The sequence below is a fragment of the Nelusetta ayraudi genome, unplaced genomic scaffold, assembly GCF_046127955.1.
Source record: "Nelusetta ayraudi isolate G7.1 ecotype Tasmania unplaced genomic scaffold, CSIRO-AGI_Nayr_v1 ptg000005l, whole genome shotgun sequence".
Lineage (NCBI taxonomy): Eukaryota > Metazoa > Chordata > Actinopteri > Tetraodontiformes > Monacanthidae > Nelusetta > Nelusetta ayraudi.
In genome coordinates this window covers 2,665,836-2,679,484 of record NW_027466055.1, presented here as the reverse complement: position 1 = coordinate 2,679,484, position 13,649 = coordinate 2,665,836, and the positions used below count along the sequence as shown (strand labels likewise).

General features: G+C 40.5%; 1 protein-coding gene across 3 annotated transcripts in view; it reads left to right on the top strand.

The window, feature by feature from the left end:
* The first annotated feature begins 268 nt into the window (after positions 1-268).
* The window catches only part of LOC142903430 (multiple C2 and transmembrane domain-containing protein 2-like), a 33,145-nt gene continuing 19,764 nt past the window's right edge, over positions 269-13,649 (top strand). For 2 of the 3 annotated variants that reach the window (XM_076049052.1, XM_076049045.1), the window contains exons 1-4: positions 269-440; positions 7,784-8,358; positions 11,091-11,144; positions 12,084-12,207. In XM_076049052.1, the coding sequence (XP_075905167.1) occupies positions 7,831-8,358; positions 11,091-11,144; positions 12,084-12,207 (706 nt within the window). In that variant the 5' untranslated portion in view covers positions 269-440; positions 7,784-7,830. The remainder of the gene's footprint in view (positions 441-7,783; positions 8,359-11,090; positions 11,145-12,083; positions 12,208-13,649) is intronic. The other variant, XM_076049055.1, reaches the window with a different exon arrangement.

The following is a 13,649-nucleotide window of genomic DNA, read 5'->3' as shown; positions in this document are numbered from 1 at the left end:
GGAATAATATAGCGCATTTAAGTACTAAACTACGATTTTCTTCAAACATTAAAAATAAATGTGTTTGGTTGTGTCGCTACTTACAAGGGCGTGTTTGTGCTAAAAAACGACTTCTGTTTAATTCCTTCTTCGTCTGTGTCTGAACCAGTGTAAATTGTTGAAAAATTACTTCGATTAAAACAAAACAGAAGAAAAAAAAAAAAAATATATATATATATATATATATATATATAGGACACGAGCTTCAAGCACCTTTATTTTGAAGGTCTGACTAAAAGGCTTCGTTACGGCGGGCTTGATGGTTGATGCAAAGAGTCGAGAATAGGAAGTGAGGACGAAGCCTCATCTTGTGTCGCCACTAATGGTGCTTTTGTCCGCTGATAATACCGGTCATGGGACGAACGAGAGACTTTCGTCCGAGGAAATAGGCAGAAAAAAAGGTAATAACTCGCCCATTGTTAATTTCCTCAAAAAAACTAAGCGAGAATGCCTAGAAGTTTGCTTACCTGTCGAGGTCTCAAAGGTGGGGCTGTTAGGTGAATTCCTTCTTTCCCCTGCGCGGAAACTTCTTTTACCACTTTTTGACCGACAGGTGAAAAGGCGTCTTCGTCGCTATTGCTAATGGTGCAGTTCGTCTGACGTTTACGCAAATACCATGTGCATGCTTATTCATTCATATGGTGACATGAGTTGTATACATTTCTGAATACACGCGTTTTACTGATTTACGAGCAGGTTGTCTTTTTTTTTTTTTTTTTGTCTCTTTTTTTTTTTTTTGTATTTTTTTTTTTTTTGTTTGTTTGTTGTTTAGTTGTTTCATGTGTGGCATCTTCTTGTTGGTCTTGTTTTGGATGGCTTAGGTTTGTTAGTTTATTTCTCTCAGTATTTTTATTTTATTTTATTTTATTTTATTATATTATATTATATTATATTATAAGAAACTGGATTTCCTTCTGTCAAAGAGTCGCAGATACACAATCACTTTTAACCTTGACAAGATTTTTTTTGTTTGTTCTTGCTCTGGATTTAAAAGGATACTCTGATGTTGTCAAATGCCATTGACATTTCAATGACGTTTTTTCTTTTGTTTTGTTTTTAATTGGCGCCCCATGAGCAGTTGTATCGACAGCAATTCACTACAAAAACTACCAAACCGTTCAGTATTTGCGATTTAAACGACTTTTCTTGAATCTGTCGTCTTGCCTGAAAATGCTTTCAGGGAATAGTCTCTTGTCTTGTTCTGGCAGGCTTGTGATGCTGTTGCTCAACTTGGCCTACCAGGTGAACAAAAGCACCCCAATGTTAGCTGTGAGAACGCTTCATTTCAGAATCTAAGGTCATAGACCGCTTGAGTGATGACACCTAAATAACACATGAGCATAGTTTTGCAAGGTCAGAGAATCTTGCTCGCTTGAATCTTGGTTGTTTTTTCTGAAACATCACTTGATTGTTAATATTATGAACAATAAAAAAGAAGATTAAACTTTTTCTGAAATTGCTCCACGCCCTAATATTTCCCCCAGTGATTTTTTTTTTTTTTTGCTTTCTTCATTTTCTCCAGTTGGTCGCCTGTACTACCTTTTTGTGATGGTATAGCACAGCCTGTCGGGGATGTGGATTTCATACCCAGCTGGATCATAACTAACCATATAAAAATTGTGCCTTTTGGTTGGTACAATGCATCAAGGGCTGGACATACAGAGTTAGATCACCCACTGATTCAACTCAAATTTTGCATCTTTCCGGCTTTCTTAGAGATTTCTGAATTGGCTGCAGATGTTAGCATGGATGGTTGTTTGTCTCTTTTTTATTTGCATCTTATATTGATAAAAATAGATATAAGATTCCTATTTTTTTCAATTAGTTCTTGATTGACTTATCAATTATTTGTAATTGTATTCATCTAAACATGGTGGTTTGTGTTATGCTCAGTGGCAGTTGTTAAAGGTGTCAGGGTGTTTTTGCATTTTCTGATTCCCTCGTCTGAGAGAATAACAGACACTGACTCGTGCTTAAGAATCTGAAGCATCTTTCGTTATCTTGGCTATCTTAAGGTAAGATACTCTTGCAAGTTTTGGCACTTTGCCTACTATTTACCGTGCAAAGAAAAGATGTGGTGTCCTCCGCGTATATGAAATTTTAACAATGAGGTTGTTCTGTCCCACTTCATCTGGTTGTCTTTGTGCTGCTCTGGTGAAGCACAGCAGCTCATGGACAGGACACAGAAGCTATAATCACATGTAATGCAACAGCAGACTTCAAACATGCTTGAAAAGTGTAATTATTATTTTTGTTTATCCACGACCATCGGATTGTTTGAAGTGCATGATCAATGGGCTCAAAGTTCAAGGGACAATGGAGTTTAGCCTCTTTTTTTTGGGCTGCTTTTTTTCTCTTGTCATCTGTCTTTTGTAAATACATCTAGGTCTGCAGAAAGACTTGGTCAAGATGCATTACATGTTGCTGTTAAAACGCCTACAGTCCAGGCCTCCAAATGAAAAAACGTGGACAGCCCAGACTCATTCATTTTGGATGGACAAAGTCATTACTTTTTCATCATCCAGCTGTTTCAGTTTATAATGACCCAGTCTGCAACAGTGCTGTGCTGTTACACAGCAGAGCACTGGGGATTAACCCAGAATCATCTTCAGTTGCAGGCATTATGTAAAACCAGTGTTTTTCCCCTCCAATCGCTGGCGATGACCTCATTCAGGAATGGCAGTCGGAAGATGTGAATGTTTCATTTACAAATCTGTATAAGTGTAAGCCTGCTAAAGAACCTATAATGATCACATCTGCTGAAGGTCAGTGAACATAATGTGTTGAATTCACATTTGAAACTAAATGAAAATCCAAATTTGCAGGGTTTATGCATAATATGATTTAATTTATTGATATTTTCATGATATGCTGACTGTGCACAATTTCTTGTAGCTGTGACTCTGGCTGGACTGTATGCAACATTTCTGCGAGTGTTTTATTTGTTGCCCCTTGCTTAGTTCATTCAGAAAATGCATTCTTACATTTGCATCCGTCCTGGTGACCACACTGTGCACGTTGTTGTTGTGGTTGCTCTCTGTCAAACACTGTCCTTGAGGAATGGTTTACAGCTATGCTTTCAAATTTAATAGGACCATTTTAAGTTAATCATTGACGTTGGGAAGTCATTCTCTACTGCAGGGTGTGTTTCACAGACTGCAGATATTTCCAAGTGGTTTCACTTAGTTTATTACCATAGTGTGATTAGGAACCAAGCCTCTGTTGATGACACCTGCCAAGGCACCAGTCGCAAGTAAAAAATCCTTTTGGTGGGCAAATTGCAGAGGTTATCTGCCACACTAGCAGGTCAACATTTCTAACAATAGCACACACACACACACACGCACACACACACACACACACACACACACACACACACACACACACACACACACACAGCAGTGGACGGGTATTTGTGCATTCATTCATAAGTATATTAAAATTATTCAGTGTCAACTTTGCTGGATTCTTCTTTAAGTTTGTATTCAACACAATAATTTATCTCAGTGAAATGAATGTATATTAAACACAAAAAGGCTCTTATTTTGTCTGGAAAAAACACACTTTAATCTACCAGTCCACTTGGCTGGTGACTCGAAACGTTCGTTTTCAACCCTGCTTGTTGAAGACTAATATTAACCAATCAATGCTACAAACATCTTCCTCTCACACGTTTGACAATTTACTCTACCAACATTAGCTGTACTTCCATGGCATGATCATGTGATGTAACAGCAGAAATGCTCACAATAAAAGGCAATGGCAACAATAAAGATTAAACTTCTCCGCAATAATGCAGGTGAACTCTGACTAGTAACATTAAAGTATGAAGCAACACACCTTTAATTGCTTTGACTGTTTTGGTGAAATCCAGATAAAAATAAATAAAAAAATAAAAAAATAAATAACTTTAACAAAAGGACTGTAAGTTCCGAGGTCCTGATTGGATTTGCATTGCATAATAACTTCAGCCAGACCTGAACCATCAACTGAAATGTATTGGTGGGGCTTTATGTGATGCACAGGATACGCGTTGCTGTGCTTCATATTAAAAGGAACTTTTACTGGGATGATCATTAGTAGAAAAAAGTAAGGAATAATAGTTTAAGATGAGAAAGTCTATGTGGCAATTAAAAGGCTGACAGATGAGGTGAGATGAGAATCTCCATGCACTCTGATGTTTGCAGGTGATGTAGTGATCTGTAGTTGGAAGAAGGAGCTGGTGGAGGTTAATCTATAGAGGTGGAGAAGGCCTGTTAAGAAGAGAAATAAAGATTATCTGTGGCAGCAAGACATAATACTTCTGTGTGAATGAGAACGAACCAAGTGGAACAGTGAGGTTACAGAGAGTAGAGATACAGAAGGTGTCTGATTTTCAGTACTTGGTTGCAACAGAGAGGCTGGTGAAAAGCAGGAGAGTCGTGTGCAAGCAGGTTGGAACAGGTGGGGAAAAATGTCAATTGTGAGTCTCAGCATGACTAATAGAAAAGGGGCAGGAAACTTGGTGAGAGCAGCGATTATACAGAGGAAAACACAGAGCTGAAGGTAGCAAAGATTAAAATGGTGAGGTTCTCTTTGGCAGTCACCAGGATGGACAGGATCAGGACTGAGTACATCACAGAGACAGTGCATGGTAGATGTTTTTGGAAATAAAACCACAGACCAGACTGAGATCTATAGTGAATATTTCAGTAGAAGGTTGCTGAGGTTGGATCTGGCAGGCGGGACGACTTATGGGAATGTGGTGAAAGAGGACATGAAGTTAGTTGGAGGGAGTGAAGAAGTTGCAGACGGCAGTGTTTAGATGGAGGCAGATAATTGGCTGTGCCAACCCTTAAAAGAGGCAGCTCAAAGGAAGAAGTATAGAAGAAGAACTCATAGTGACAAAATCAGGAAGCTAATGCAAGCGTGTGACCTATTGACTACTGTGGATGCTGCAATCGTGTCAGTTTTACCAGATCTACTGAAAATTTCCTCTCTAGAATATGTTTATTTGTTTATTTCTTCATTGCACTGTGTTGTATGTCTGTCAGTTGATATATGTGAAAAAAGAACTGCAATGCACACGTCATTGCCGAAGCAAATTCCAATGTGTTTTACACAATGGCAAATAAAAGGAATCTGAATCTGAATCTGAATCAGGACCCAACCTACTTTTCTATACCTTTGACTTCCTTTGGCAAGAGTTGGTGATGTGCTTTAAAAACCAGTTCTTCTCGTAAAATATCTCGAGGCCGATTCTGAAATGTTTCTAAAACTGTTTTTATGATGTGCTAATCATATGTATCAGTTGCCCAACTTCCCCAACAAAGTCATTGCATGTTGCCATTACAGTCAACACTCACTGGCCATTTTACCAGGTGCAATAAAAATACTTAGTTAAGAGGTTATAAATATGCTTGGCTTCCACCCAGGTGTTCCCTTTTCCTTTGTGACCTGACATTAACAAGGCATTCTCTGCCAAACAACTGTTGCTCCCTGGGTGCTTTCTCATTTATAAGTTATCACTATCAACAAGTCTTTTTGATTTATCCCAAGCTTTGCTAGTTTTATAAACTTCTTCTTGTTGTTGTTTTGTCTCCCACTTCTGCCACTGGACTTCTTCTGCTTTCTCTTCCCATCTGATAACCTGGCAGGTCATCGCTCCCAATCTAATGACAATGCAAAGTCTGAGCCCGTCTCTAAGAGGCTTATGGGTTTTGTTGCTCTGCAAAATCTGATTTTATTTTGTTTTGTTTTTGATTTTTTGATGCACTGCTGCTGGTAGAGTAATAACAGCAGTGCCTCCACAGAGATGCCTGACTTAGTGTGTGCCTCATTCCTGAGCAAACACACAGTGTGCTAAAGAGAATTGAAAGATAACGCTTAGTTTTGTTTGCAAATGTCAAAAACTGGTCTGTGCTCAATAAATGTATTTGCATGATCATTGCATGGACCATTGCTCATCATTCATTTGGTCCCTCTGCAATTATTTTTTAGAGTTTTACTCTCACGACCTCTTGCACTGTGTGCAGCAGGTCACTGCACATATACTACCAACTCTCTCTTGCTTTCAAAATTTTCATAGCTGAAACAGTTTAGAATAATGACTGCTAAAGATCACCAATCACTGACTACTTGTCTCTCCAGGTGTAATAATTCAAGGCAAAAGGATGTTATTGTATAACTGTACTGCGCAATAGATGACTCAGCTAGATAAAAATGCAGACACACAATAGACTTTCCAAAAAAATCAATTTGATCAGTCAAGAAAAGAGATAAGATATCAGTTACACCACGTAACAGTGACATTTCAAGCATCTAGGTGGAAGGTAAAGAGAACATTTCTTCTTAGAAAAATCTTGAAGAGCTTTTTGCCACTGTAATCAAAGAGTGTCTCCTAGAATGGAATAGCACAGCCTTTTACAAATGAAAAGGGGATGCTGGAGTTTGCACCATGTTTGCAAAAGCTTATGAATTAAAGCTGAGCCTTTAAGCGTTCACTGTCTGTTGAATATAGGGCTGTCGCTAATTTATGGATTATTGAAAGCGTCATTCAAATTGCAGAAGTACAAAGTGGCTTTTATTTAGCTAGCAATATCCAGCTGTTTCCAGACATGTTCTAACTGATAGTACAAAATTAACATGAGTAGAATCAAAGAAGTGAAGAACGAGTGTGTAAAATTTGATAGAAAACGACAAGCAAGATAAAATTGTGTTTAATCTAGCTTGCTACCAAGACATTGTGTTATCTTGGCTTCAACATGAGCTGATATTTGCCTTATTTGACAGCTCAGTAGTCACAGGGCTGTCTGCCTTCCAAATATTGACATTAGTGTCTTGTTTTTTTTTTTGTTGTTTTATTGTGGATGAAATGTTTCCAAACTTTGGACACTCTTATTACATCATGCTACTGTTTGTAGAGCCACAGGTGTTATACAGTATTTTGTTTGTCTGCATTGTTCCGGTCAGTTGTGTTCGACCAGAGTAAAGAGAGTAAAGACTAATTTCTTAGAAAGAAGCTGAGACACATTTTAGTTCAGACCGAAACACACATTTTTAATGCCAAGTAAATTGGTTGGTATCTTATTTCCTTCATCATTTTTGCTGACCGTTTCAATTAATTGTTATATAACCCATTATAAACAGACAAGAGGACAACTATCAGGTGTGAGGCTAAAATATTGGTTATGCTTTTCATAGTGTGAGTTGCTGCAAAGGTTATGACAGGGGTGGGAAAACTTTTTGCCTGTGGGTTGTTGGATTTGACGGAGGGACCAGGAGCAGATGGAGTGTTTGAGTGACCCACCTCATAGGAGAAATAAATATATCATAGGATTTGTAGAAAGCATGTGCTCTAATGTCGAATGAAAATGAACAAAAGCGTTACAACAAAATATCTCTCTTTGCAGCTCCACAGTATTTAGCTCTTTTTTTTTTTAAATTACTCTTTAAAAATGGGGGAAAAATACATCTGTTTTATGACTTTCTTACTTTTAATATAAATTCTTCAAGTTCGGCAGGCTGGATTAAGAAGCGTAACAGGCCGCATTTGGCCCACAGGCCGGAGTTTGCCCATGTCTGGGTTATGATGTCCTGCCTCGGTTTAAAGCAAATGGTAAAAGTTCACATTATATTGAATGCCTCAAAACATTGGTACACTGTTGACCTTCCTGTACAACTGTGTCATGGAAATACTGAGGTGGTGTGAATTTTGCTTATTCAAAAATACCTCTCTGTGGTTTATCCCCCCCTTCAACTGTAGCTGCCGGTGATGTCCAAGTCCTAGAAAAAAAGTAACCACGTTCCGTCATGGACTCCAAGAAGCATGGCATGCTGCGGCACCTCCGCCAGAAGATGCTGCCGCATCTCCGGCGAGAAAAATCGAGCTCAAGCAAGTCGTCCATCCAGCTGGAGTACGCAGAGGACTACCGCTTGAGCTCCTCGGTCCCCGACATGAGGGACATGAGGAAGATGTACGCCCAGAGCCCGTCCAGCACGCGGCTCCAGCAGCACAACACCTCCAGCTACAGCAACCCCACCTCCCCGTATGCCAAGCCTGGCCGAGGCCAGGGAGAAGGTGGGAGTGGCCTGAGAATCGGACCTGTTGGTGTTGAAGCTGGGAGGAGTGAACACAGACTGAGCGTGCCTGTGGACAGCGCAGAGTGGTCTTATTCCCAGGAGTCACTCGGCAGTCTTTGCCCAGAAGAGAGGAGTCCGTCTGACGCAAACTACAAAGTGTCCAGGGGCATGGAGCCTGAGGAGTTGGCCCTGCCGGAGATGATGACCGTCTACAGCCCAGAGCATCTCTCGGGTGATGGCTCGCAGGACAGCTCACAGGTACGAAGCCTACGTGTGAAACTTTTAATTAAAAACAGGTCCGTAACCAAGAATGGGCACAGCCAATAAGGAATGATAACTTGTATGGACATTTTTTGTCTCTTGCCTTGGATTGTAAAGGCCCAGTGTGTGAAGTTTCTAAGGGAGCCCACTTGTTTCGTATTTAAGACACTGTCAGGTGGGCTTCCTTAAAAAATGGATGGCAGCGAGATGGCAGCTAACTAGGAGCCTTATTGCTCTCTTGGAAAACCAAATGACTTTTATTGCACTGCGAGTATACACTTCTATGAATGTATTCATTGGCAGATTTTGCCATTATAAATATCATAAATCAAGCCAAATTTTTCATACTGGACCCTCTCACTTTAATACAGGACATGCTTGAGGTATGCAGATGCAATGCATTACAATTCATTTTACTTGCAACTGCTAGGTTATTCTAACTTCGCCTTGCTCTGGCTGGATTACTGACTGTAGGCGGATGTGGACTGTCAGGTGTGTTTGTGAAGGACAATTAAAGTTTATCTTGCAGGAGCTGGAACACATTGCATTTGATCCTGGTCCTGCTTAAACGTATTTGCTTTGCCATCACTTGGTAAACTTGGGCTTCATTGTTGTGCCTGTGCATCTTAAAATGGTGACACAGGTAATGGGGTGAACCTGACCACGAAATTTTATCACCATTGCATAGACATGGATTTGGCCTTTTGGTTTAGCTTTTTTGTTCTCACGCTGCTTTTTTATTTCCTGGAAAAGAGAGTTTGAAGCAGTGTTTCTGCTCAACAAGTGGGAACAGAAACCAAGCCCCCTTCATTCTTTTTCCAGTGGGGCGGGGTGGATGGGTGTTTCATGTTGTTTTACTAATGTTAACAAACCACACCCATCGGTAAACAAAGGCCTAAGCACTGTAGGAATTTCTGCTTTGCCTCCCGAAATTTAGAATTGTGTGTTTTACCTGATTGAATCATTTCACATATGTTGACTTACTGCCCACCTATGTAAAGAATTGAAATTTTGTTTTGGTTTCACGGTGGAGACGACTTCACCATTGATAACCACCGTTCTGGGAATACCCTTGCTGTATTCTTCGTATCATCACTGTCTGGTCTTAGAATATCCCACATTTGCCATAGTTGGACAACTGGTAAATGTTTACTGAATCAGTGGCTCTCAAGCTTTATTTGTTTCATCAGTGATGCCCCTAAATTACTTTCTTAATTGTCACTCTCTTCAGCTTATATAGTAACACTGAAGCAAGCAGCTACTCATGCCCGTGTCATCTCCACCAGTGGTACAGCATTGCTTCACTGGGCCCCAGTGCAAGTCTTGCTCTTGGCCAACTAGCAAACAACCACTGACTCCTCACAGGGACAGAAAATAATGCAAAATCATTATCAGAACCTTGGACAGTGGCTTAGCATCCCTACGTCACGCAATACATCAGACTCCAGGCACAGAGAGCAAGGGATGCACATGCAGTCATTATTAGAACCACAGATCAGTGTCTATTTCAATCACTAACAAACTGGCCTAGCATCAAAAACAGGACACAAATGGTCAATTCTTGACCCACCAACACACCAACATGATTTCCAAACAGCTCTCCAGCATCAATAAAAACATGGATTAGTATCTGTGATTTCAGACGTTGCTGCAAGATAGCTAGATAGGCCGATAGGTAGATAAATACTTTATTTATCCCCAAGGAAATTCAGTTTGTCAGCTGCACAATCAATCATCAGCAATGCGCACCGGGGGCCTCGGCAACCTCAGTCCATCTTCCTTCCTAACAGACTGACAACTTTCTCATTTTCTATACGCACTATACTATAGCTGTTACAGCTGGACCTGATGCATTGCTCGAGTGTGACAGCAAATGGGGAATGTTGTTCAAACAACATTGTGCCACTCCTCTCACAGCCTGACTGCACTGATAGGGCTGTTGCCACACTTAACCCTCCAGTGTCAGGCCAAGTCCTTATTTTGCCGGTTTTGGTTTGAAGCAAGTGTTTGCAAGCAAGAGTAGAGGCGCTCTAGATATTCTGTGTGCTAAACACCAGCATGTTATCATTGTCAGCATTTAATTGAAGCCATCCATTTGCACTGCTGACAGTTAGTTTTGCCACAAAAGAATACAGAAGGAAATTCAGTCTAAATTGTCAGCTTATGTTTTTTTTTTTTTAATTAGTTTTTCATTCAGATTGAATGTGTGAATGGCAAAACAGAAGCAAGCACACAAGTTTATTTTCCCCTGGAGGACCTGGGCCAGTCTCATCCAACCTCACCCTTGTGAACCGAGGAGTTTTAAAGACGTATGAACTCAACAGCAAACCAGAAAGTCACCGTTTCTGTTTTTGGCGAGTTTGCACAACCATTTTGTCAATGCAATAAATGCACACACGCCTCCGCCTTCCCCCCTTGCCATTGCTCCTGTCTCCAGTGTCACTGCACAGGTCCTCTGCATCCAATTAGCAGATGTTATGATCAGCCGACTGAAAAGCCCCTCAGAGTTTTATCATGTGGAGACAAGACAAGTTTAAAGCACAACAGGCCTTTTGAAGACCATATGGATGAAGGCATTTTCCCTAATGGTCTGCGTTGTGCTTGAAAGGCCAAAGAGAAATCTGTTCTCAGACCTGCAACAGATCAGGACTCAAAGATTCTTGGGTTCCTTCCTATTTATATGTATATTTCCATCAAGTTCATCAATGTTTGTATGTTTGCCTCCGCAGTATGATAATGATGATTGCAACGGTCATCTATTAAAAGACGGGGACACCCAGAATGTAAGTGTTGTACAGTTTGGGCTGTAGTTCTTTGGATGGGAAGTTGGTGTTGGTGAACCGCCATCTTTGTTGATATTGTTTTTCTCTCAGTTGCTCACACGCTGCTGAGGAGATGAATTCTAGTGTTTTGTTAATAAAGACGGACATATTCTGCAGACAGCAGCCTGGTTGTCATAGTTTAATGCCAGATTATTGTGCTGTGTTCTTGCTGTGTGCCAGTAGATGGTGTGTGTGTCAGTCCTGTGTGTGTGTGTCGTCGAATATTTTGTACGTGGTCAGGATTGGGACACAGAACAAGAGTTAGTCCATGTTAACAGGATTTGCTCTGTAAAAGATGTTCCCTTCGTTGCAGAGGCTAGAGATTAAATAGAGATGCAATAATCCAGTGCATGTTCTGGAAGCCAAACCTGCACAGATGCACAAACTCTGTCATTGACTTCTCGGCTTAAAAACCTTGGAATATTCAGTAAACCTCAGTAAACATAATGTCAATGTCATGAGGGAAAAAATGTAACATTAGGACGTCATTGTGAGACAAAAGTAAATATTTATTTTATTTACATAATGTGAGGATGAACACTTTGTTTTCAATGAAAACGCAATTTGAAAGAGGCCCATCATTGATTTACTTCCTCCGCTAGCTGGTCAGTGTATATATATTGTTCAACACATTGCTAATCGTAATATAGCTGTGACGGCAGCTACTAAAACTGTCTGGTGCAGGAAGTGTTTGACCGGGTTTGTCGCATGACGGCACCGTTTTCATCACACTTATTATTCAGCGTTAATTTGTGAGTGAATATGTTGTGTGTTCTACAATGCAAGTTTTCGATTCTTGGACTGGGGTCAGGTGAAAAGGAAAGCAGCTTTATTGTCATTACACTTTAAAGGCCAAGGCGCACTGAGTAACAACAACTTGTCATGTGTGTTTACTTGCAGCTGCAGTATGAGGCGAGTAATGAGAGCCATGGTGCGTTGGAGCACGGCAGGATCGCTGCGAGGTCCTTCCTGCTCACCATCAAGCTGAAGGAAGGACGCAACCTGGTCATCAGAGACCGATGCGGTAAGTTGTCCAGACCATTATCACAGTTCTGCGTAGCAACAAGGAAGTGCTTTTAGTAAACATATCATTTTACATCCTGGCAAGTCAATGCAGCAGCCATAGTATACCATCTCTTTGTGTACCCATGTATTGTACTGCATGTGAAAGGTGGCAGCTGGCCTATACAGGCAAGCTTAGTGCTCTTTATTACAGAGACCCGTGTCTGTTTTACGGTAGTTTAGTTCATTGTCAGAGAGCAAATATGAGTTTTAAATAATGTCAGTTCAGTTCAGTTCTACACGTCATGACTAAATTCAAGTGACGTGGGGAAGAGAAAAAAGGTAATATTAGGTAAAGAGTTGTATAAAATTGTAAAATATTGCAACGGTCAAATATTTCATCAGACAATGCTTGTGAATGAATGAATGAATGAATTGTATTATTGTGTCATGTCCAAATAAGACCCATCTCTTACGGGATTATAACGTGCCACAAAAACCATAATAAATTATAACAACAACAATTCACCTTAGCTTAACATATAAAAAAGGAGTAAATAAAATAAAAGAACAACAGACTTCATGTCTCACCTAAATGTACTTTTTGTTCTCCTGCCCCAGGATTTCTCTAAATATTCAGCCAGGGCGAAAACCTTACAATCAAAAAAACCATTGTCGTCTGTCTGCACCATTCAGCCACATCAAATCAACAGTTTTACACCTACCAAGCAGCTTCTGACGCAACTCATGGTACAAAGGGCAATAAAACAAGGTGTTTGTTTAAATGACTTGAAACCACAGGCGTCGATCGAGTCTTGCACAAGCCTGTATACACAGTCAGAGCTGCACTTCCTGTCACGTGTTCACTGAGAGTTGGCTAAATCCCACCCGTAGCTGGGCATATGTGTTTGAACATGACCTCTCTGGTGCCGTCGAATGCCATTGGGCACGTGTCACACACCCACCCTTTATTGAGAAATCTGTACTCTAGACCGCTCTGTTCCGGGCATGTCTGCCTTTGATTTAACCGTTTGTCACCTGTGTAAACATTTAAAACGTGCTTGGAAATACTCTCATGCTGTTTCTTCCTGTTCCAAAAATGATACTACAGCTACAACTCTGACTGGTTTGCTTCTCAGTATGCATCCTCGTGCATCCTTGTTTCCTACTGCAGCTCACCGCGTGTTATTAGTATTCTTTTCCTTCGCTAATCATTAATATTTTGTTGGGATCCATGCATCTATTTATCCATCTACGATACATGATTCTCTCTCTCACTGTTTATACTGTGTTCAGCCCAGTCTGGATCTGCGTTATCTCTCTAATCTTTATGAAAACACCAAAAGCAGTGTACACGGAAGGGCTGTGTCCTCCCAGGGTTACATGCTTGTTTACCCTGGCCTCGCCTCCCCCTGTGTGTTTAGCCTTGGTCTAATGACAGCCACGATGTTTACATACACACAA